General features: G+C 37.8%; 1 protein-coding gene across 2 annotated transcripts in view; it reads left to right on the top strand.

Moving 5' to 3' along the window:
• Positions 1 to 26,358, top strand: part of C15H8orf34 (chromosome 15 C8orf34 homolog) — a 122,218-nt gene that overhangs the window by 67,657 nt on the left and 28,203 nt on the right. The window contains exons 4-5 of one of the 2 annotated variants that reach the window (XM_024126956.3): positions 9,007 to 9,135; positions 22,952 to 22,980. In XM_024126956.3, coding sequence (XP_023982724.1) covers positions 9,007 to 9,135; positions 22,952 to 22,980 — 158 coding nt within the window. The remainder of the gene's footprint in view (positions 1 to 9,006; positions 9,136 to 22,951; positions 22,981 to 26,358) is intronic. The other variant, XM_024126957.3, reaches the window with a different exon arrangement.

Genomic DNA, 26,358 nt, shown 5'->3' with positions numbered 1-26,358 from the left:
GCTGTGAGTTTTTCATAAATGTCTTCTATCATATTGAAGACGTTTCCTTCTACTCCTAGTTTATTGGGAGCTTTTATTATTGACAGAATGTTGAATTTTGTCAAAAGCCTTTTTCTCCATCAATCAAAATAATCATGCATTTTAAAATTGATTATATTGGGCTTCCCTGGTGGCGCAGTAGTTGAGAATCCGCCTGCCGATGCAGGGGACGTGGGTTCGTGCCCCGGTCCGGGAAGATCCCACATGCCGCGGAGTGGCTAGGCCCGTGAGCCATGGCCACTGAGCCTGCGCTTCCAGAGCCTGTGCTCCGCAACGGGAGAGGCCACAACAGTGAGAGGCCCGCGTACCGCAAAAAAAAAAAAAAAAAAAAAAATTGATTATATTAACATAATTATTACACCGATTATTTTCTTATGTTAAATAACTTTGCATTCATGGATAAATCTCACTTGGTCATGATGTTTAATCCTTTTTTTTATGAGTTCACTTATTAGTTTTAGTTTTTATTGCATGGGAACAGCTTATAAATACTTTTTTAAATTTGATTTTTATTTTATATAGGGTATAGTTGATTTACAGTGTTGTGTTAGTTTCAGGTGTACAGCAGAGTGATTCAGTTATATATATACATATATCCATTCTTTTTCAGATTCTTTTCCCATATAGGTTATTACAGAATATTGAGTAGAGTTCCCTGTGCTATACAGTAGGTCCTTGTTGATTATCTATTTTATATATAGTAGTTTGTATATGTTAATCCCAAACTCCTAATTATCCCTCCCCCCACCTTTCCCCTTTGGTAACCATAAGTTTGTTTTCCAAGTCTGTGAGTCTGTTTCTGTTTTGTAAATAGTTCATTTGTTTCATCTTTTTAGATTCCACATATAAGTGATATCGTATGATATTTGTCTTTCTCTGTCTGACTTACTCCATTTAGTCTGATCATCTCTATGTCCATCCATGTTGCTGCAGATGGCATTATTCCATTCTTTTTTATGGCTGAGTAATATTCCATTGTATATACATACCACATCTTCTTTATCCTTTTTTCTGTCTATGGACACTTAGGTTGCTTCCATATCTTGGCTATTGTAAATAGTGCTGCTATGAATATTGGGGTACATGTATCTTTTCGAATTATGGTTTTCTGTGGATATATGCCCAGAAATCAGAATGCTGGATCATATGGTAGCTCAATTTTTAGTTTTTTAAGTAACATCCATACTGTTCTCCATAGTGGTTGTACCAATTTACATTCCCACCAACAGCATAGGAGGGTTCCCTTTTCCCTACACCCTCTCCAGCATTTATTGTTTGTAGACTTTTTGTTGATGGCGATTCTGACCAGTGTGAGGTCGTACCTCATTGTAGTTTTGATTTGCATTTCTCTAATAATTAGCGATGTTAAGCATCTTTTCATGGGCTTTTTGGCCACCTGTATGTCTTCTTTGGTAAAATGTTTATTTAGATCTTCTGCCCATGTTTTGATTGGGTTGTTTGTTTTTTTGATGTTGAAGTGCATGAGCTGTTTGTATATTTTGGAGATTAATCCCTTGTTGGTAGCTCCGTTTGCAAATATATTCTCCCATTCTGTGGGTTGTCTTTTTGTTTTCTTTATGGTTTCCTTTGCTGTGCAAAAGCTTTTAAGTTGAATTAGGTCCCATTTGTTTATTTTTGTTTTTGTTTTCATTACTCTAGGAGGTGGGTCCAAAAAGATATTGCTGTGATTTATGTCAAAGAGTGTTCTTCTGTGTTTTCCTCTAAGAGTTTTATAGTATCCAGCCTCACATTTAGGTCTTTAATCCATTTTGAGTTTATTTGTGTTTTAGAGAATATTCTGATTTCATTCATTTACATGTAGCTTTCCAGTTTTCCCAGCACACTTATTAAAGAGACTGTCTTTATCCACTGTATGTTCTTGCCTCCTGTGTTGTAGATTAATTGACCATAGGTGCGTGGGTTTATTTCTGGGCTTTCTATCCTTTTGCACTGATCTATATTTCTGGTTCTGTGCCAGTACCATACTGTGTTGATTACTGTAGCTTTGTAGTATAGTCCGAAGTCCTGGCGCCTGATTCCTCCAGCTCCATTTTCTTCCTCAGGATTGCTTTGGCTATTCAGGTCTTTCGTGTTTCCGTAAATCCTTTTAATATGCTGCTGAATTTGATTTGCTACTATTTTGTTGAGGATTTTTTCATCTGTATTCAGAAGAGATATTGGTATGTAGTTTTCTTGTCATATCTTTGTCTTTTGTGTCGGGACAATGCTGGCTTTATAGAATTAGTTTAGATGTATTCCCTCCTTTTCTGTTTTTTTTGGAAGTGTTTGGGAAGAATTGGTGTCAGTTCTTTAAATATTTGGTAGAATTCACCAATGAAGCCACCTTGTCCTGTGCTTGACTTTGTTGTGAGGTTGTTGATCATTGATTCCATATCTTTACTTATTATAAATCTTTTGTTTATTCTTGAGTAGCTTCTGGTAGTTTGTTTCTAGGAATTTTTCCATTTCATCTAGGTTGTCCTGTTTATTGGCATTAAATATTCATAATATTCTCTTATAATCACTTTTAAAAACATTTCTATAAAGTTTGTAGATTACAGACTTGATTACATTTCTGATTTTAGTAATTTGAGTCTTTTCCCTTTTTTCTTAATCTAGCTAAAGGTTTGTTAATTTTTAAAATCTTTCTTAAGAATCAACTTTTGGTTTTGTTGATTTTCTCTATTACATTTGTATCTTCTATTTCACTTATCTCTGTTCTAATATTTATGATTTACTTCCTTCTGCTAGGTTGAGTTTAGTTTGCTCTTCGTTTTCTACTTCTTTAAGGTATAAAGATCAGTTATTGGTATAAGATGTTTCTTGCTTTTTAATGTGGGCTTTACAATTATAAATTCCCATCTGAGCATCACTTTTGCTGTGTCCTATAAATTTTGGTATGTTATGTTTTCATTTTCATTTGTCTCAAGATATTTTCTAATTTCCTTTGGGATTTCTTCTTTCACCCATTGGTTGTTTAAGAGTGTGTTGTTTAATTTTCTCTTGTTTGTGAATTTTCTGTTTTCTCTTTTTCTTTTTATTTCCAATTCATTCCATTGTGGCCAGAGGAGATACTGTTATGATTTAAATATTTTAAAACTTATTGACACTTATTTTGTGGCCTGACATATGGTCTATACTAGAGATTGTGCCATGTGCACTTGGAAGAAGAATATGTATGGCTGTTATTCTGTGTATTTTTCTCTATATGTCTATTAGATCTAATTGGTTTATAGTGTTGTTCAAGTACTCTGTTTTCTTATTGATCTGTTTAGTTGTTCTATCCATTATTGACAGTGAAGTATTAGAGTCTCCAACTATTATTGTAGAACTCTATACCCTCAGTTACATCAATGTTTGATTCATGTATTTGGGGTCTCTGTTGTTAGGTGTGTATATGTTAAGTAATTGTTAAATCTTCTTGACTGATTGACCCTTTTATCAATATATGATATTCTTTGTTTTGTAACAAGATTTGCCTTAAAGTCTGTTTTGTCTGACACTAGTATAGCCACCCCTGCTCTCTTTGGTTTCTGTTTTCCTGGAATATCTTTCAATCATTATTTCTTCAAATATTCTTTCTTCTCCTTTTTGGGACTACCATTAGGTGTATGTTGGTACATTATACAAATTGATAAAGTAAGAAAAGTCATATGACATCTCAAATAATACTTGAATGGTATTTGATGAAATTTTACATCAATTTCTTATTTTAAAACAAAACTAAATAAAAGGACTTTTAGAATAAAAGGATATTTTCTTAACTGAAGTATTGTCTGGCAGAAACATTTATGTAATATATATCAAAAGTTTTCTAAGTGATTGTTCTCAAAAGGAAAAAAGACAATAATATTAAGTCATTAACTTTCATATGGGGTAAATATTAACATTCATTAAAAACATCTCTATTGCTAAAGCTTACTTAAAAATAGATAGTATATATTAATTAGGCCAGTGAAGAACAAAATAACCTTGTTAGGCTATCCAATAGATTGTGAGCTCCTGTAGAATGTCATCCCCATGAGGGCAGGGAATTTTGTTACATTTATTTCCACTGGTTTACTTCCAGAACCTAGGACAGTGCTTTGTGCTGTATACAAATGAGTGAATAAATGAGTAAATGAGAATTTAAGGATTAATTAGTGCTAAAATGTGTCCTAGTCTCATGAGATAACAGTTTAGAAGCTGTGCATTTTCAGATAACAAAAAAGCACCTTACACAGTGCCAGCTGGTATAGGTACAAAGATCTGCAAGATAATATTATGTTTTTAATTTTCAATTTTGATTTGTCATAGAGGAAAAATAATGGCAAATAGGGCTCGATGAAGTTTTTTCCTTTGTGGTTCAAGCATTTCTACTATTTACCTGGTGGAGTGGTGGTTCTGGTGGAGTGGTTGAGGATGATGAGTAGGGTCTTGGCAGAAAGAACCAGCAGAGCATTTGTCTGTCAATCCCTTGTGCATGATAGTGTGCACTGATTCTTTTATAGCTGTTTCAAATTTGTGACCCAGATGAGAAAATTGAGGTAAGTACGTTAGCTTCAGTTAAAACCAAAAACTAAAACCAGTCCTTAGTAATTTTATTTATGCTTTTGTATTCGGGGGAGGATTTCTCATTTTTTTTTTTAATGTTGCATTTACCACAGCATATACAAAGAGGAATAGCTGTATATTTGCTAAAATTTTAGGAAAGAAATGAAAAGACCATGCATGTGTATAGAAAACACAAGTTACATAGATATGAGAGAATGAAGATGGCAAAACAGTGTCTGAAAAATCATAATATGGAAATGCAGAAGGCAGGAGACATGAAGTAATAAATTCACTGTTATCAATTTTAGGTATATCTATAGTACTGGGAAACCTCCTGGCATAGTTAAATGAAAGTATGGGAGAAACTTTCAGGAAAGAATATTAGCATTTATTAAATTTTAGAAAACAGAGTTAAAGGATGTAAATAATTGAAATTATTTTAGTTCCAATTAGATAGATAGTATCTCAAAAGTTATTTGGAGGAAATGGTAAATTTATTATTTAACCCACAGATGGAAATTATTGGTGGAGGTATCAGTGAGTCAGAATTTGATTAATATAATAAAGAATTGTTCAAAATAGGCCCTGTTCAATATACAATTGGCCGTTTTGTGAAGTAGTGACCTCTTTATGAATGAATGGAGCATGCCCATCTACACAGTGCTGTGGATTGGGCTCCTGCTTTGGGGGTGAGTTTTGTCTCAGTGATGTTATAGGTTGTCCCTAATCTCAGATTCTTTCACCTCATATGGGTCATATTATGTTGTTTATATTGTTCTGCTGTTTTCCATGTCTCCTGAGGATATTTTTTAGAAAATGTATTTCAACTGTAGCCCTTTTAATACTAAGTATGACCTAAGCAAGGTTTTTTTGTTTTGTTTAATATTTATTTATTTATTTATATTTATTTTGGCTGTGCTGGGTCTTAGTTGTGGCGTGCGGGATCTTCGCTGTGGCGTGCAAACTTCTTAGTTGCGGCATGCATGTGGGATCTAGTTCCTAGACCAGGGATCGAGCCCGGGCCCCCTGCACTGGGAGCATAGAGTCTTACCCACTGGACCACTAGGGAAGTCCCTCAAGGTTTTTAATCCATCGGAAACCTTTAGAGATTCTCATCTGGAGACTGTATACCGGGCTGATGACTTCCCAAATCACCTTCCATTATTTACCGAAACATCTTTTGAAATTATCCAGTGTAGTTGATTGGACCATGATTATACTGTGGCCTTCCTTGTCCTAGATTTGGATCCTATGATAAATTGGGTATCACACGTGTAGCAAATTGTCACAAGCTACAAAAATATAAAAATAAATTTGTCTTAGTTTCTCTCAAAAGTTGCTGAGGAAAAGAGCTTGGGGTGTCATTTCATTTCTCTGTAGTGCTGCATATGACCTCCCCTAAACTCAGTAGCTTAAAACAACAATTTATAATTTCTCGTGGTTCAGTGAATGGGCTGGGCAGTTCTGCTGGTCTCACCTGGGCTTGCCCACGTGGATGCATTCAGGTGGAGTTCTGCAAAGGCTGCTAGGGTGGGCAGCGGGGCATGTCACATGATTATCTGGGGAGGTTGATTGGGACTGATTTTTTTTAAAAAACCTATGTTCTTATTTTTTTTAATTGATGAGCTCTTAATGGGATATGGTAATTTCCAGGAAAATTAGATAATATAATGATGCAGATTAGAGAAATTATTCAAAAAAGGTTAACAAAAGTGCCAGTAAATGTTTTGAAGGATCTGGTTCAAATACAGTTTTCTCTGTCTCCTGTTCTGAGTTTCTCTTCCCTGTGCCTGGGCTTGTCCCCCCGGGAACTCCTGGGGAATGACCTGTGGTGTAATAGCAATATGCCTGGAAGTGTTTTCTAAAACCATTGATCACAATCACTGCTTCCACTGTCCACACTTGAACACTGGTGTGTTGATGTTAGCTGACATCTCCTTCCCAGAGTCCCTTAAACAAAGAAACACGGAGGAAGCAGCTGCATGTTTTTAGTTTAGATTTATTTAAATTATAGAAGTAATATTTACTTATTTTGACAATGAAAAAAATAGAGACCTGTAGAAAGATAGTCTCTCTCCCTTTAGCCGTCTCAAAGTCTACTCCCTCGGAAATAGTTTGCATCCTCTTACATCCTTTTCTTTGTATAAACTAACATAAAATGTGTGAGTTGATTTGCTTTATAAAACTGGCTTTAAACTGTACAGTACACATTCTTAAGCAACTTGTTTCTATTATTTTAAAATGTGTTATGGACATATCTCCATGCAAATAAATTCAGATCTATGTTATACTTTTCCATACGTGCATCCCTGTACCATGGTGTGAATATGCCATAATTTATTTATTCCCCTGTTGAAGTACAGTTACATTATTTCCAGAGTTTTGCCACCACAAACTTTTTGGTGAAATAAACAAATACCGTGCACTTTCCGATAAAATAAACAACCTTGTACATACATACATAAGTATGAGTGTTTCATTTATTTATGATAATTTACCAGACAGAATAAGATTGCTGAGTCAGAGGATCAGTATATGTTTTATTGTAATAAATATTTCTGAATTACTTTTAAAAAGGTAGCAGAAAAAAATTTTCAGTAGGTTGAGACTGTCTTTCTTGTAGCCTTACCATGTAAACTTTAAAAAATTCTTTTATTTTTATCAAAACAGAAATATATATGCTTTTAAAAGCGAATTAGTACCACAAGGCAACGGTGTCCTTCTTTTTCTCCTGTTCTGCTTTTAATGTGGAACCACTTTTAACTCTTAGATGTTTCTTTTGGTACACAGATCTACATATCTAAATATACAAGAAACTTATATAGTTCTCTTTCAGTTTTTAAATTTGAGGCATTATCTCTTGACTTCCTTCTAAGACATTGTGCTTTATACCCAGGGCCCATCACATTCTCATAGTACAAGCAGGCAGCTATTTCAGATGTTGGTTAATGTATACTTTGCATTGATTTTTTCATGATTATGTTAATTAGCCGTTTTCACAGTAGAGCCATAAAATAGCCAACTGTTAATTTGTTTCTAGAATTAATAATTGGCTTGTTTTTCTGTTTGCTTTGTTTTCTCTGTACCCATCACTAATGCTTCACCAAACCTTGCCTTAAAGTATATATTAAACACTCTCCATATGCTTAAATACATCGTGTTCTTCTGTCTTAGTTTATATTTTGCACTTTATTTCATTTAAGAGGTTTTAGAGACTTCTCTCCTGTAGTCCTTTGTCCTCTTGCTCCAGTCTTTACTCCTTAGTTTCCAGACTTTTTCTCAGCTCTCTGCTGAGACCATCCTTTACTGTCATCCCAAGGCTTACCTTTTCCTTTTTCTTATGGAGGATTATCTGTTTCCTGAATCGCAAGTCTTTCCAGTTTTGGGTTTACTTATTTATTTTGGTGGAGCACCTCCCTTAGGAGCTTTCTGAAAGAGTGCTTGCCAGATACATTTCTGAGTCCTTACAAGTATCTTGACTGATTCTTTCATTGGATATAAAATTCTAAGTTAGAAGTGATCTTCAGTTGGAATTTTGAAGGAATTTCTCCTGTGTCTTCTGGGGCCAAGCATTGCTATTGAGAAGTCGGATGACAGTTTGATTTGCTATTTTTGTCCCTGAAAGCTTTGAAGGATGTTCTCTTTATTACCACTGTTGTGAAGTGTTGTGATAATATGCCTTACATTATGCTGTGGACATTTTATGGATCCTTCCAATCTGAAAGGCAATTATGTTTTTATATCCTTATTATTTTGACATTGGTCCTCCTTGATTGATGCTTTCATGTTTAAATGATATGAGATGTCCACTTTTTTGGGGCATCTCTCTCTTCAGGGACTAGGTTTCAGTATTCTCTACCTTGCTAAATCCAGTTACCACTCAGTTCATTTTGCATCTTCCAAAAAAAAATGTGTAGCTATTTCTTGCCTAATGATGTCTTCTCTCTTTATTCAACCAATTCTTTGATAAAAGAAAAATACCGTAATGTAATTTTAGTGGGAATTTGAGGGAAAGTGAAGGTAAATAGAAGTATTCAGTCTTCTTTGTGTTATCAGAAGACAGCAAGAATGTCTTAAAAACATTTAACTAATTGCTCATGAAGAAGGTAGCCATTATTTTTTAAGCTGCTAAAACATAATAGAAAATATACTTTGCTTGTGTTTTTCCCTGATTTATATAAATTATTAGTTTTAAATCAGCACCTGAATTTTCTTTGTTCTATAAACACTGTCACACTTCCTTACTTGTTCAGTTAAAACATTTCTTAAAACCCAGCTTCATAACTTCCCCTCTGTTTGCTCACAAGAAAACCATTTCCAAACATTTTTTTTTCTTGTACGCTGATCTTGATACAGTCTTTCACATAACGATGAATAGTAAGTTTTAATCATTATGTAGCATGCTTATGAAGTAATCATTTTTTTTAAACATAGTGCCAAGGTCAGTAGATCATCCTAAGTGGAAGTGGAGGAATAAACCAGAAAGCCGTGATTTTGATGAATTGAACCACATCCTTCAAGAGAGCAAGAAACTGGGAAAAGCCCTTGAGAATCTCTCTCGAAGTAAGTTTATTTACTTCATTATAATTGGAATTCCTAACCAATATTAAAGTAGAAACATTCATTACTATTACCAGTAACATATTTCCAACATCCTCATTATAATTCCATGAGAGGTTGAGGAGTTCTAAGAGCGTGAGATGGGAAATGGTGACTGATCTTGCATGTTACAGGGATTCTTGGGAAGACTAGTTTATATAGAGTGGGAGGGGCTATAGACCCCCTCCCCACAATGGCTGTTTGACTCCAGTCTCTCTGCAAGGTCTTTGTGCGTTACCCAGGTGAGCTGTACACCTAATGGTACCTTACTCATTCTTCTCTTTTGAACCCTGTCGTTTGGTGTCATCCCAGTTAATGCATGTATCTGTTTCTTCCATGACTTTTTGATGTCTCTAAACTTCTTAAGGATAGTGACTGGGCCAGATTCTTCTTAGAATCCTCTCAGAACCTAGCAGCATACCTTTCTGTAAAAGCAATGATCTGTAATCCTAGGGCCTGGGTCAGAAGTTTTGCTCTGCCACCTATGAGGTGAATAACATTACGTAAATCATTAACCCTGTACGAGCCTTGGTCCTCTCATCTCCAGATCAGGAAGACATGATTCTGTGTCCCTCTTCTGATAGGTGAGAAGGTTTGAAATGATATGTTTCAAGTAAAAACTTTTGAATGTTATTGTTGTGAGAGTAGACAAACAAATATTTTGATTTGATTAATGCATTCTATGTATGTAGAAATACATATGTACTTTATGGTTTTAGTAGTGAGTTCAAGGTATTTCTATCTTTCTCTGGTTCTAAAGTAGCTCTCAGTTTTAAAAATTAGGCACCTTTAGATGTGTATTAATGCTATGGCCACACTAAAATTTTCTCCTGGTATTATGGAATATTAAAGATTCTTAAATGGAAAATAGAACACTGGCAAATTCTAGTAGATTATATTTGAGGATCAGTATGTTTTTTAAAATAGCATAGTGTTACTGGTTTCATGATATTTTTTAAAGTTAGAAATTTCCCTTGGTATATATTTTGGGAGAAGTTTATATATATATGTATGTATGTGTGTGTGTGTGTTTATATATTGTATTATACTGTAATTATATATTTATATAATATATTTTATTGTATTACAATTTTATATAGAGAGAGAGATTTAGTTTTTTCATACTTCTTAATTTATAATTCACTAGAGCCTTTTTTATTAGACTTTTGTGCAGTGAACCTGTCTCAGAAGTTAACTTGACTTATGATAGGGTCTCGTAATTTTGCCATTAGTAGAAACTCTTTGGTCGGGATTCGAGAAAATCCTGCTTTTGTCTAGATTTACTATTGGAGCAAATAATGATAAAGTGAGTTTTCAGCTAATTATTACGTTCATGAAAAGAACCTTACCTATTAAAATGTCAAAGGCTGTATGTGTGTATATGTATGTATGTCTTACCCCTTTGGTCAGAGTCTGGGGCTCTTTATAGCCTCTCAATTTATCTATAAACGTGAGTTTAAAAAAAGATGGAAGAAAATGCCCAATCATTACACATCTTCACTTATAGTATTAGTCAATTTTTGTCCTTTAAAACATGACAACTACCTTTTAAACACTTGTTATATCATTGTTAATTTGTAAGAAAGCATTTGACCACTAACTAAAACTTTTTTTTTTTTTTTGCGGTACGCGGGCCTCCCTCTGTTGTGGCCTCTCCCGTTGCGGAGCACAGGCTCCGGACGCGCAGGCCCAGCGGCCATGGCTCACGGGCCCAGCCGCTCCGCGGCATGTGGGATCTTCCCGGACCGGGGCGCGAACCCACGTCCCCTGCATCGGCAGGCGGACGCACAACCGCTGCGCCACCAGGGAAGCCCCTAACTAAAACTTTTAAATAAAGGAGTTTGGTGCGCTTGCCCAGATCTGTAGCAGACGCGCCAAGGTTCACGCTGCGGTCTGTCCCAGGAAAACCTAGCCTTAGATGCGGGCTCGCAACTGAGTCGTCTGAGCAGAAGCGAGTGGGAGCTATGACAGGGGCTCATTTAACATAGGCCGGGAAGTCTGGAGAAATAAAATGGCTGGGGTAGCGGTTGATCAGGAGAGTAGAAGAGGTGCAGGTTTGGGACATTACTCTTGGGACAGAGTCAGGGCCAGAGAAGTTGTTGGGTGAGTCCGTACCTTGGCCAGAATACGGTGTAACGTTCAGCGTCTATGTATATGATGTATATGATGGAGAGTTGTTTTTGGCTTCATTGATCGTTTTAAGGGGGATCTTGTTTTTTGTGGCAGTAGTGGTGGTGTTTATGTGGCATAAGGGAGCAGTTGGTCACACAGGGAGGGGTCGCTCCTTTCTCTGTATACGTTTTTTGAGTCTCTTTTGGAACAAGATGCTACTTTCTTGGATGACTTGAGTTTCTGTGATTTTCGCTGAGATTTAATATTAACGTCTTGTCTTAGGCCCAGCATGTATCTAACTACTCAGTTATCAGTTCACCGGAGTTGGTGATGTTTATGTACTGATCTCACTGCCCAGAATTGAGCTATTTAATCTCGAACTGTTCTTCCATCTTCCTGAAGGAGGATGTTGTTCATTCTTGTTTGACTCTTATAATGGCTGTGGCTTGGTAACTCTTTCTCTAATCTAATGGTAACTTTCTTAACCATTGTTTTATTTACTAGGAAGACTTAGGGAATGGACTCTTTTCTCCAGTTATAGTCAAAAGGAATGTTCACTGTCTTGTTATCGTGGACCTTTTTCTCCTGTGTCACAGGAAAGGTTGAAAGTTTTTAGTGCTCTCCTAATTTTCATACAGTCTCTGATAGAATTCTCTCTGGCAGGGTTGGTCTTTGCTTTATCTTAGTTTTACTTTCTAAAAGATGTTACATACTTTTAAAGTATTTGTTATTTAGTTGAGATTGACAGCGAAAAATCATTTATATCCCTCAAAATGGTAGAATTATCTCATCTCGACAGCTGTCAGCTTATGCAGATTGTACCATGCTGTCTTTCTGGCTTTTTGCAAACCTCTCGATGTAATAATGCTTTATCTTAAAGTCAGTCATGACCTGTGACACTCCTCATGCTGTGGTTCTCTCCTCCAGGTATACGTGTTAGAATAACTTCAGTGGCTTGGAATAATGCCAGTTATTAGTTTTGTGACCTTGGGAATCTTTCTTAACCTCTCTGTGTTTCTGTCACCTTTACTGTAAAATCGCAATAATCATGGTACTATTTCTAAAGGTTTTGTGACTGTCACGTGAGATGCTGTATCTAAAGTGCTTGATATGGTACCTGGTATGAAATAATTGCTAATTAAATGTTAGATATAATATTCAGTTTCTATCATTGTATAACAAATTACCACAAACTTAGCAGCTTTAAAGAGTACAAATTTATTATTTTACGATTTCTGTGCCTCAGGAGTATGGGTGTGGGTTAGCTGGGTCCTCTGCTCAGGGTCTGGGCAGGCTGAAATTAAGGTACCGGTTGGGGCTGTGACCTCACCTGGGCTTGGGGTCTTCTAAGCTCATTCTTGTTGTTGGTCAAATTCACTGCTTGCTCTTGTAGCACTACGATCCCTGTTTTCTCACTGGCTGTTGGCCAGGGGTTGTTCTTAGACCATTCTCAGGTCCTTGCCTTGTGGCCTCCTCCTCTCAAAACAACAATGCACTATTTCTTCTTTGAAGCCACTGGGGAGCATATCTCTGGAGCTTTGCCTTCTTTTAAAGGGCTCATCCGATTAGGTCAGGGCCACCAGGATAATCTTCCTTCTGATTTACTTAGTCAGCTGTTTAGTAACCAGATCGAGAGAGTGATACCCTTTCATCTTCAGTGGTCCCACCACGCAGACTCAAAGGGAAAGGACTGCACAGGTGTGTATCTTGGGAGTCGTCCTAGAATTCTGCCCGCCACAGATATTATTAGTGTTATTACTGTTTATCTGTAACAGCCTGTAACATGCTTCAGCTGAGTGCTGCCCAACAGAAATGTAATATGAGCCACATGTGTGATTTTATATGTTCAAATAGGCACATTTCAAAAAAGGAAAAAGAAATTAAAATTAATTTTGATAAAATATTAATCCAGTATATCTAAATTATTATCAGTTTAATTTGTATTCCATCTAAAAATTATTATTGAGGTATTTTATGTTCTTTTCATTTCGTACCGAGGCTTCAAAAATCTGGTGTGGATTTTATTCTACAGCACACCTCAGCATGGACGAGCCATGTTTCAAATGTTCCTTAGCCGTATGCGTGGCTCCCATGTTGAACACCAGAGCGCCACCTAATGTTAAAACAAACACACTCACAAGCCCTTCTCTTGAGGTTGAGTTACCTCAGACCGAGGCACAACAGAATTCCTTCTTCCTCTTCCATCCACATTTTCCACAAGAGTAGTGAACACGCGTGGGGGGCGGGGAGCCTGCTCCTCTTCCGCTCACTCCTCAGTGTAGTTAGTAATTGCACCCGTCATTCTACTCAGACCTTTCTCACTGTGGTCACCAGTTGAATCCAAATTGCCAAACTGAATGAACACTCTTCCTCATCTTACAGAATTGCTCGGGTAGTTTTAACACCGTTGGTTACTTTGTCTGCCTTCAAACTGTCCGATCTTTGGGTCTCTGGGACTTGGCCCTCATATGATCGTTTTTGGATGCTCTCCACACCATATCTTGTAGGTTTCCTTCTGACACTTCTCTTTCTTTCCTGGCGCTGTGAACGCTCTTCCCACAGTTCATTCTCTGCCTCTGCTCTTTCGGATGCTCTCTGTGTCCAGCCCTATCCTCCCCCACAGATTTAATTATCGTCCCTACACAACTAACTCAGATACGTGTATTTCCCATCCAGACTGTGTATGCTTCTATGCAAGATGGTGGATATCCCACTGCCATGCTAAATTCAGTATATCCAAGTAGATCATACCTCCTTCTTTACCGTGACCTTTCTTCTTCTTGCTTTGTCTCAGCTGTTGGCATCCTCAGTTACTGGTTCAGCCAGGCTGGAGCCCTTCTAGATTCGTCTTTCTCCCTAACTGTTAATAAGTAATTTCTAAGTCTTGATATTTTCCCTCTCTCTTGGGTATGATTTTCTTCTCTGCCACATGAGTACCCTCTAATTCACACTCAGCACCACTGACCAGACCATTGGTTTATCCATTTAACACGTTCCATTTTGTTTCATTTCATTCCTGCCCCATGACAGAAAAAACAGGCGCAGTCCCTGCTCATATTGAGCTTGTGGCTGGACGGGTTACCATGACCGTAAGTTAGGGGAGTCTATGGCCAAGATCTCTGTGGCTTAATACAGTGTAAGTATTTAGTCACTCCATATAGTGTTCCAGGGTTGCAGACAGTTCTATCCTGTTATTCTACTATCTTCAGCACCTGATCCAAGGGTCCTGAAAGCAGAAGGAGACAATAGAGGATTATGCGGGTGGTTTCTAATGCCTAGAGGTGGAAGTTCTCACACTACATCACCCACATTCTACAACCGACTGCAAGGGAGGCTGGGGAACGTAGTCTAGCTTGTGAGCCCAGGAGAAATACGGAAATAGTTTGAAGCACGAATAACCATTCCTGTCCACACTCTTGTTTCTCTGTATCTCCAGTCAGCCCTCACTGCAATCAGTGGGATGGATCTGGCGTGAAGACCCGACACCACTTGTTGCAGACATTCAAGGGCTCCTTAAAACCTCATAGAAGGTGCTCCATGCTCTGACCCTTAGTCACGTGTCCAGTATCATCTCTCATGACTCATCAGGCCACTTGTGCACCAGTAACGGGGAAGTTTTTCACACTCACTGATGTTTCTCCATTTCACGTATTTGCTTACGCTGTGTCTGTACCCTGAAATCACACCCCCACTTGCCCCGAGCTCACTTCTCCTCCTCTCTTTAGCCTCAGCTCAAGTGCCACTTGATGATTTAGTGCTGCTGTCTTTCTGTGGAATGGATCTGGTACCCCTCTTTTCGTGCTTCCATGCTTTTCTCTGTACGCGCTTAAATGCTGTGATCTGCTTTCACAGCTCTCTGCTCTCTGAGCTGCGGGGAGTCCAGGGGCACCTGGACTCCCCAGCATGCAGCACAGTGATCAGCGCGTAATTCAGTCACAGTTCGCTGGGCGAGTGCCACCTCTGCTTCCCTTTCTTCCTGGTCCATCTTCTCTGTGACCCCTCCCTTGCTCTTTCTTCACTGCACATCTACCTTCTGCTTCTCTAAGTGTGGGCCTTTGATGTCATATTACACAGGTTTGGGTTTTTATATATTTGATTTGTTTGCTGAGATCTTCGGCTTTAACTGTGGCCTGTCTATTAAATTAAACCGGTAGGTAAGCAAGTAGGAGCCCAAGGCTTTTCTGAGCCTGAGGCTTTTGCTGCTTTTGGCAGTTTTCTGTGAAGGAAGGCAATGATAGGATGAGTATCTTTAGTCCATTTAGACATTGGTCTACAGATTGTAGTTCATGTGAAACACTGGCTGGAGCTTTTCCAAGGAAAAAAGCCCAGCTGTTGAGGAGAACAGAGGACAGATATTTATGCTCTGTGACTGATAATAGCCATCTGGACTCAGCCAAGAAAAAAATAACAGATGACTTTTTTAGTTCAGCAGTCATGAACATCCCCCAAAAGTCTTTTCTGACAAACAGCCTGAGGAGTTAAGAGAATAATAGCCTATGAGTGAAAATGGAAGCAGATGATGTGGTAATTGTTCGTTCATTGCATGCAGACCTCAAGTTTACCGTTTAGTAGGAGAGAGAGTTGTGAAAAGCAGAATTTCAAAGGCTTGTAAGGAGACTTGTGGGAGCCTTCAACAAGGAGGTTTAGGGCCAACGTGGTGACGAATACATCCGAGTAGAGTCTATAAGGATAAAAAGGTGAAGCTAAGGTAAAAGGAGAGTGAAGATGTGTCATGAAGTGGGAGGTTCCTGACAGAAAAGCATGTGTGTAAAAAGAAGGAAGAAAATTCACAGAAAAATTTCAGAGAAAGAAGAAAATTTTGTATTGTTGATGCATTAAGGATGAAGTGAGTAATAAAGGCAACGACGGTGGAAGTCTAGGTGGCAGGGGAGTCGGGGTGAAGGTGATCCTGTGTTTTTGAACGATCACTCTGGTGCCAGGGGGAAGATGGACTTGATATGGTTCATGTCTCAGGGCAAAAACCAGATGAAGAGAGCCTGAAATAGAGCGGTAGCTGTGGGATAGAAAAGAGGGGATGGTTTAAGACAGGTATTGGTACTGGTCAGCGGCCCGTTAGCAGCGAGGCCGCACGGCAGGAGGCGAGCGGCGGGCAAGTGAGCGAAGCTTCTTCATCTGCCTCTCCCCATCGCTCACATGACCGCCTGGACCATCCCGCCCTCCCCCCGCATCCGTGCACAACTTCTTCCATGAAACCAGTCCCTGGTGCAAAAAGATTGGGAACCGCCGGTTTAAGAACTGTAGACGATTATATGGTTAAGACTCATTGATATGAAAGAGGTGTTAGGATAAAGAGAGAATGATGTGCTTAGATTGTTTTACTTCTTGATTTTGTTTATAATCAAGGTGACTGGATGCTGCCTTTGCCTCAGATAGGAATTCAAGAGGGTTTGAGGGTGGAGGAGGAATGTTGTTTCGAACACCTTTGGTACATCCAAGTGGTATGGATAGCTCTTCTCTGTTCCCAGCAGTCAAGTGTGTGTGTGTGTGTGTGTGTGTGTGTGTGTGTGTGTGTGTGTGTGTGTGTGTGTGTGTGTGTGTGTGTATGCGTGTGTGTGTAAATTGCCTATTTGGAGAAGAAATTTGATTAGGGATATAGGTACAGGAATCTTTAGTATATAGGGAAGAAGAGCCCTCCCCCAAACACATACCATCAACATTTGAGATACAGCTAGAAAAGTGATCTAGTTGACCCTGAAAAGGAATTTTCGGACAGGTAGGGTGAAAACCAAGGTAGAATGCTTTCAAAAAATCAAGGAGAGAAAATATTTCAGAAAATCTAGCTGTCCGAAGTGGCAGATAACTTGGTAAAAAAAAAAAGGTGGGAAACACATTCCTTGTGTGTGCAGCCATCTCCAAGCTGTGCTTCCATTGTTTCCTGCAATGGGATTCATAATAGGAAAAGCTGGAAGTTAAGTATCTTTTATTAGAGAAAGAAAAATGGATAAAGAAATCGTAGTACATTCACACAATGGTATACTATATAGTCATTAAAAATGATACTGTAGAAAATATTTACTAATATAAAAATATAGTTTTATACAAAAAGCAGATAACAAAATAGTATGTTTGCCTTTAATTTTGTTTTATATATGCATATAGAGGCGTACAGCATTTGTATGTATGCCTATATATGCTCAAAAAATTATTTGGAAGAATTCACAAGAAACTGTTATCATTATTTTTGAGTGGACACTTGTTTTCCTTTTCCCTTTATTATATTTTTTATTTTGTTCTGTGATAAATATGTATCAGTTTGACCAAATGAAATAAAATAGGCTTTTTGCAAAAGGAAGAATCGGTGTAATCTGTCTTTACATTCTGATATCATTGGGATTTTTTCCAGTAGGGAATCAGACTTTGGAAAATAGCTACTTCCAGTTTATACCATATGAATTTTCTGATCTACTCTCATGAAATGAATTACATTGACTAAGCTGTAAAGAATCGTGAAAATTTGCTACTTTCATTTCTCTTAGCTACAACCTGATTCTAACTCTAGGGCTAACCTGATGCCTGGAAAATGGAAACCTTGGTGGAGCAGGTGGCTCCTGTTTACTTGATCTAGCACAGCTTGGAATGTGAGAACTGTTTTGGAAGAAATTCCTGATACCACTGAGACCTCTTTGAGGAATGGAATAAATGGAAAGGCCCATAAGTTGAAGGACACAAATGAAAGTATCCAGATAGGTTTGCAGTACAGCAGAATCAGGAACCAACCTCTGACATGCCTGTGGGAGCCCCTGCCTCTTTATCTAGAAGAGAAGCTTAGTTTCTGAAGGAACTCATTTCCCCCTGTTCATTTCCAAGAAGCCCACTTCTATCTGGGACACCACTGCTGCCCTAAGCCAGGCCTCTTTGGCTACTCTGAAAGGACAGTGTCTCTTGTAAGATCTCACTTGGGCTTTTAGGAAGACCATGTGATCCAGTATGCATCCAGAGTCCCGTAATCAAATCCGGGGCCTTCTTTCCTTAAAACTTATTGTAGCAACCCACTGTATTTTCTCTCGCATATTCTGTTCCCCACTGCTCCTCAGTTTCTATAAAATTTTAAAATATACCTTAAAATATGATGGATTTTGAGAGTTAATGAAGTGCCTAAAAATTGTTAATCTCATCTCCAGGAATAGCTGTGAATGTTCTGCTTGGCGCTGGGAGAAATATCCTGGCTACTCAGTATGAATGTTCTCATTAGAGCTTCCTGCTTCTGTGAAGAAGCGTTTCTTTAATATTCTTCCAATGGCTTTTAATCAGGTTAAGCTTTGATTAAAATCGAAATATAAAAAGTGAATAATATCCTAGGCAATTTGACATGGATAATAGAGAGCCTAAATAATTCTATAATATATAGTATTTATTTAGATAAATTCTTAGGTAAAAATCATCAAAATATATAAATGCTAAGAAAATATAATAATAGGTATCTGAAAAAAATATGTAAGACCAGACATTTAGAACAATTAGAGGCATAATTTCTTCCCCAAACCAAGTTCCCCAGTTAGTCAGTTTGAGCTTTATTCTGGGACTCATCACTTCTTATACTTTAATATGTCTTCATAGCAACCTTTTTCTTCATCTTAATTTTCCATTGGTAGAATTTCTTGGCCCTGCAAAACAGCTCCTGATACTTGCTAAAATGGGCAGTGAACAGAAGATGTAGGGAGCTAGCTCACAAGTGAGGTGCAAGTTCTGTGTGACATGCATTTTGACCATTCAAGGTCATTAAGGCCTTTTGACTTACTTATCTGCAAGTTCTTGGCTACACTCTAGATAGGTGAAGTATTGCTGCTATCTTTATGAATGATGGATTCATAAGTCTGAGGTGTAAAAGAAATTTAAAGACCAACTGATAACTTTCTAAAAACTGAGTGAGGAAACTCTTTGCAGGGCCAAGGGCATTAATGCAGAAAGTTAAAAATAGTCAAGGGAGTTTCAGAAATCTTAGACAATTGAGTAGTGGGTTATTTAATTCCAGATATCTAATTTTTATGATTTTTGGGTGAGAAAGAAAATTTTGTTTTATGTATCTGCTCTCCCTTTCTGTCTTTTAAATAGATTGTCTTTTAAATATTTATTTTTAAACAATATATTCACTTCTAATCTTGAAATCATATTGGAAAGGAACATTTTTGTAATACTGTATCAATGTAAATATAAGCATTTGAAATATATACTTGGCTTCTATAAACCGGACTCATATGTTTACATAAACCACTTGGTACTGTAAAAAATTCCTACATTATCTTGAAATCTGAGTTATTCCAGGTGAGCCTGAGTAATTTCATATATTTCTTAAACCCAAATATTCATAAATGTGTGATATGCTAGACCTCTAGAAATGTTTATCATTGCTCAGAAAGCTGTGGGATCTGTCTGTCTCACATGTACTCCCTACTGTAGACTCATTAGAATAGCTCAGAGTTCTTTACCACACTCACTCAGTAGTGATGCTGCCCAGCTGCAGTGCTACCTTCATGAAGCCTTCTCTCCCTGAATTGTTGAAGCAGGTACCTTCATAATACAGCAAGTTGTTGAATAATTGTTAAGCTTAGGTCACCCCGAACCCCCAAAGTCATGGCCGGACTCTGTTTTAGTTTAGTGACACATAAAAATTCTTAATTACCAACAACTTTTACCAAAGAAGAGTTTTATAGAATATTGTTATGAAAAATTCATCTTGAATACACCTGTGTTTCTAGTTTTATCTGCAAGGGGAAGAATGGTGCCATTTATTGAGATGAAGTAGGGCATAGTATTTTTTCTGCTTTGTGTGTGATTAATTTACTAGTTTAGTGGACTGAGATGATATAGCAACTGGAAAAGTATCCTCCACAGGCATTCCGTACCTAAGCAGAGAGGGGATCTTTACTCAGGTTCATTTTCTTGAGACCACTTTCAGATTTTCTCTTCCAGCCCAGTTCATTCTTTTCTTGTGCTTTAGAGTCTGCTGAACGTTGACTTCAATCTGTTCTTATTTTCTGTGTTTCCTTGGACTTCGAACTTGAGAATTTTTCTTGTCTCTTGGCCCAGGAACGTGATAGTCACCATGACAGCAGAGCTAGAGACTGACACTTTGGTAAAGAAAAACAGACAGAGACAGTCAGGAGAGAGCAGAAGAGCTGCTGAGAATGAAAGATAGATGCAGATAAAGATTGAAGTGGAAAAGAATCTTTTCAGTCCTACTTTCTGTGCAATTTACATTGATTTTATGAACTTCCAGGAGCCTGAGGTTTGGAATTCTTATGTGGAGGTCCATAGAAAAGCCAACCCCCAAATAAGGGCTAGGACTAGATTTGTCTGCAAAGGTTTAGATGAACCAGAAATCAGAAAGTATGCCAACCTCTGGCCATCTCAGGGTTTCTCAACACTGGTCACTCCTAGTCACTCCTTTAGGAATAATAAAAATCATTTCAATTAGAGGTGGCATCGTGCCATCAGTCTGTTGTTACTACTCTACAAGGAAGTAACAGAAACTGCTGAAGCATATCCTAAGGCGTGAGGGTTGGTTTGAATATTCAGCAGACATTTACTGGGTTATGATCATGTGCTTGGATATGAACTGTAATGGGAGCTGCGGAGATAAAAAACGGTAGCTGCCTTCAAATAACTTGATGGTCATAACCCTAAATCCTTAAGTCCTGTATTATGTCTTCCTGCATATAAACCAGGCTTGTACTGGAAGAAACTCCATGATGAAACCAAATTATGAAAGAGACCCATAACCCTTTCCTTCCAAATCCCCTCACAAACTTCATTTCCCTGTACTTCAAGAGCTCATTAAACAAAACAAAAATCAAAAAAAGCCTCATGCGCTCCAAAGTTGAAGGAATTTAGTAACGATTAACCGTAGATGTAGAAAACTAGCTTGGACCGCCAGAAGATCCCACTACAGTTCTTTGGTGAATTGGACAAAAGGCAATGTAGCTCAAATTCCTTCCCTCTTCACCCCACCAACCCTCATTCTGACTGTATTCAGTACCGTCAGTAGGAAATGGTTTCTCTACAGGGTTTTCAAGGACCATGTGAATTGTGAAGTAGAGGGAACACTCTTTTGGACACATTTTCTTTCTAATAACTTCTTCAACACCACCTCAGAGACAAGAAAAGAAACTTTTTGCCATTAAAAAAAACTTTATTTTATTTCACTTATTTATTTTTTACAAACGATACCCTCCACCTGGGGTGAAAAATATATCTGGTTAAGTACAAAATATAGTTTTTGTCATACAAAAAGATACACAATTAAAAAGCAACAAAAAAATGAAACCACCTTCAGCCCACATACTTTCTCAGGAAAGGGAAGACAGAGCTCAGTGCTCTGACACAGGGCGGTGAGCAAAGTGCTGAAGCTGAGAGAGACTGAGCAAGCGCTAGAGGCTGCAGTGAGAGAGGGGCTGTCACCATCCCTGTCTCCTAACACTGGGCAGGAAGGGAGCCTTCACGGCTTTTGTGAAGACCTGCCCTCTAGTTTCTCATGGCAACATAAAAAAAAAACAAACCAACCACAACACTGGGGTTTGACACCAGCTTCCCTCTGTCCTATGTCCTAAACCTGAGGGCTGGCCGCACCTGCTCCAGTGCCTGGACACAGTGCCTGTGTGCAGCCATAGGCACAACATCATTCAAACAGAAGGGGAAGTGAGACAATGGGAGGATGATGTCTTTAGCCTGACGTGTTACGACTGAAATGCCCACAGGGATTCAGCAGCTGGCTCGGAAGAAAAGACTGTGCTGGTGATAAAGATTCGCTGGTCATCACCATATAGAGGAATAAAAATGTCAGTGGTATGGGTTAGGTTACCAAGGGAAGTGTACCCTTGGCATTTCAGGAAGGGACTCCCTGCCCCCAGAGAAGAGAGAGTATCCCTGTGAAGGAGACAAAGGAGAATAGAAAAGGTAGGGTAGCATTTCAAGAAAGAGAGTGGGGTTAACAGAGTCTCTCATCACAGAGAAATAAATTAAGGACTACAACTTTTTACATTACTAACTTAGAACAATTTTGGAAGAATGCTAAAGACAGAAATTGGACTGATGTACATTGAGGAGTGTGTAGATGGGAGAAGGGGAGCTTGTGAGGAGGAATCTTTTATCCATTGGCTCAAGAAGCTGTTGATCTAAGGGAATGTGGGACAAATTCCTTAAGTTCTCTATTCTGTGTCCTCATCGGGAGAATAGGGGAATTAAAATACATGATCTACAACCACCTTTCTGCCTTAATATTTTATCACTCTAGGAATCTGAATCAGTTCTTAAAAAAGAACAAAATTGTGACAGGCTAAGTTGCACTTGATTGTCATTATCACATAAAGACAACATCTCTACAGTTGTCTTTGCAAGTTTGCTCTGCATTTAATAGCCTACAAGCTGGTAGGCTTGTAGGTACCTGTTTTGTTTGGTATTTGTTTTGTTTTTGTTGCATCATTTGCATTGTTTCAGCAGTTCACGCTGTTATAGTTGACTTAAATTTCTAATTTGTTTTCATCAGTAGAAAGGATGGTACCACATTATTTTGAAGCACTCTTATAAAGAAAAAATAGGATGGAAAATGCACTAGTTCTACCAATTGGAGCTTTCGTTTATGTTTTTAAGATTGAGTTATTAAGGATTGCTTCTAAAACTTTTTTCTCTCTCTCTCTCTCTTGAATCCCAGGTATTGCAATTTCAGATGAACTCGATAAGGTACGTTGAACCATCTAATAAAAATAAAATATAGAACTTAAATTTTAATCCATTGTCTAAATGAAAGAGTTTCTGAAACATAAAGTGTTCAAATATAATTTATTTGGTGCTAACATTTTAAAACTTTCAAAGTTGTATGCTTTCTTTTAAGAAAGTTAGTGCATGAAATATATAATATCACCTGTTCTTTTGAGTTGAGAGTTTTAGAATTTGGTTAGAGAAAGCTGAATCACTGTAATCACTGAATCACTATATTAAAAATGAAAACTAATATAAACTATTTGGATTCTGCCTGTATCTAGATGATGATGATGATGATGATGGAAGACACTTGTACTTTTCTATAGCTCCCCTTTAGAAACCTTACTCAGTTAAGATTTTTTTTTTTTAATTCCAAGATGCCAAGGGAATATCATGGTGCCTTGGACTGCGGTGATAGTTGTGAAGGTGGTGAGAAGTGATATGATTAGGAATATATTTTAACAGTAATGTCAGTGGAACTTGCTAATAGATCAGTTGTAGAAGAAATCAGTCAGTGATGATTCCTAGGTTTAGGGGATGAGCAAGTAGGTGAATTGTGGTACCATTTAACAGAATTGGAAAACCTGGGGAAATAGCAAATTTGGCAGGTTGGGATAGCATCAAGATTCCTCTTTTGAATTGTTTAGTTTGAGTTGTCTGTGAAACATATTTATATGAGTTCTTGCTCATGAGTGAGATTTGATGTAGAGTTATACATTTAGGAGTCATTGAAACAGAAGTTCTCATTTTTTTGGTCTTAGGACCCCTTTATACTCCTAAAAATTATGTAGAGGACCCCAAAAGCTTTAATTTATATAGGTTTCATTTATCAATATTTGCCATGTTAGAATTTAAAACTGATAAAAAATTTTACATGTTTATTCATTTTAAAAATAGCACTGATAAAACCATTACATTAACAAAAATAACATTTTTATGAAAAATACTTTCTTTTCCAAAACAAGATATTTGTGAGAAAGTGGCATTGTTCACATTTTTGAAAATCTCTTTACTGTCTGGTTTAATTGAAAATTTTAGATTTTCATATCTGCTTCTGCATTCAGTCTGTTGTAGCTGAAAAAAAATCTGACATCAGATTGGCAAAAAGAGAAGCACCTGGAAATAGCCATCAGTATTTGGTGAACATTGGTCCAGATGTCTCTCTAAAGAGAAAACATATTGAAATTTGGCTTGGTGCCTAGATATATAGGTAGAAAGAAAGTGATAGAAAGTATAGTGCAAAAAATGGGATTATATAAGTCATGACATTTTAAAATAATAAACTGTAAGGTAATAGTTATAATTTACAAAAGCAATAAAGCTAGTATCCTTCTATTCCAAATAGGACTATACCTTTTGAGTTTTGTACCAAAAAATACATTTCTGATTCACTAAATAAATGTACTTTTAGGTATGAACTGATAAGCCATCCTAATATTTTTAAATTATTTAAATTTCAGTCTGTACTATGTGCAAAACCAGATCTTGACTGTGTACCATAGCAAGTAGAATAAGTGGCAGGTGAGGTCTCCCAGCTTTGTCCTGCCCTTTAGTCCTCCTCTGTCCATCATTGTCTTTGCCCCAGCTAGTCTCCTCCTTATACCATGACTTTCCTTATAATTTGCAGAAATTTAATAATCCCTGTCTTGTATTTATTTTTTGTGTTCATTCTAAGTACAAAGACATAATTATCACTATTTCTGGATTCATTTTTTTGCTCCTTCCAGTATATTCTGCAAAGCCCTGCCTGCCTGAGCCATAAATTAGCTTGTGTGACTGCTTGGCCCTTGTCCTTCCGTTTTTTTCCTGGGCTCTGACTTGCAGCCTGGTTGGTTCCTATATCAGCCTTTTTTTTTGGTGAGCTAAAGGACATACTAATTGTTCTTTGAACTGAAAATGGATTTCACCTTCATTGGATAAAAATGTGGAAGCCTTGACACTTGGTTAAATATCATCCTTAGGATAACATTCTCCCCCCTCTCACCTCCTCTCTTCTAAGCACTAGCTCAGGGGAGTTTCCATTTAACTAAGTTGCATAAACTGCAGATTTTCACTACTTACCTAATGTTCCCATTTTTGAAGACTTCGTGGAAATTGCTGAAGTTTATTGCATATTTATTATTTTTCAATAGGAAGATGCCAACTATTGTCATAAATAAGCTTTTATTGAAAAAAATTGTCAGTGCAAAAAAATTGTTCCCACTCTCACATCTGACATTCAGGAGTACAAAGTTACACGGAGGACACACAGGCTTCCAGAGCCAAACCACCATCCTTTGCCTGCCCTTTGGGGGAGAGGGAGAGCCTGCCCCATGGCGCCCTCTGCTGACCATGAAGCTCACAGTCTTGCATTTTTCTCGCTAAGAAAATGTGAATCTCAGGCTGGTACTAAAACAGTAGTCAAAAAGAATGATTTAAAAACTCTTAGAGGAAAACATAGGAAGATCACTCTTTGACATAAATCACAGCAAGATCTTTTTTGACCCACCTCCTAGAGTAATGGAAATAAAAACAAAAATAAACAAATGGGACCTAATGAAACTTAAAACCTTTTGCACAGCAAAGGAAACTATAAACAAGACGCTGCTCAACGTCACTAATTATTAGAGAAATGCAAATCAAAACTACAGTGAGGTATCACCTCACACCAGTTAGAATGGGCATCCTCAGAAAATCTGCAAGCAGCAAATGCTGGAGAGGGTGTGGAGAAAAGGGAACCCTCTTGCACTGTTGGTGGGAATGTAAATTGATACAGACACTGTGGAGAACAGTATGGAGGTTCCTTAAAAAACTAAAAATACAACTACCAGATGACCCAGCAATCCCACTACTGGGCATATACCCAGAGAAAACCATAATTCAAAAAGACACATGCACCCCAATGTTCATCGCAGCACTATTTACAGTAGCCAGGACATGGAAGCAACCTAACTGCCCATCGACAGACGAATGGATAAAGAAGATGTGGTACATACATACAATGGGATATTACTCAGCCACAGAAAGGAACAAAATGGGGTCATGAGACGTGGATGGACCTAGAGACTGTCATACAGAGTGAAGTAAGTTAGAAAGAGAAAAACAAATATCGTATATTAACACAAATTTGTGGAAGCTAGAAAAATGGTACAAATGAACCGGTTTGCAGGGCAGAAATAGAGACACAGATGTGGAGAAGGAACGTATGGACACCAAGGGGGAAAGTGGCGGGGGTGTGTGTGTGCTGAATTGGGAGATTGGGATTGACATGTATACACTAATATGTATAAAATGGATGACTAAAAAGAACCTGCTGTATAAAAAAATTAAATTTATTTTTAAAAAAGTATGATTTACAATGGGTGTTGAGCTGACACC

This window comes from Physeter macrocephalus, chromosome 15 (assembly GCF_002837175.3).
Source record: "Physeter macrocephalus isolate SW-GA chromosome 15, ASM283717v5, whole genome shotgun sequence".
NCBI lineage: Eukaryota > Metazoa > Chordata > Mammalia > Artiodactyla > Physeteridae > Physeter > Physeter macrocephalus.
Note: the sequence above shows the minus strand (reverse complement) of the source record. Positions and strands in the feature narration are given on the sequence as shown.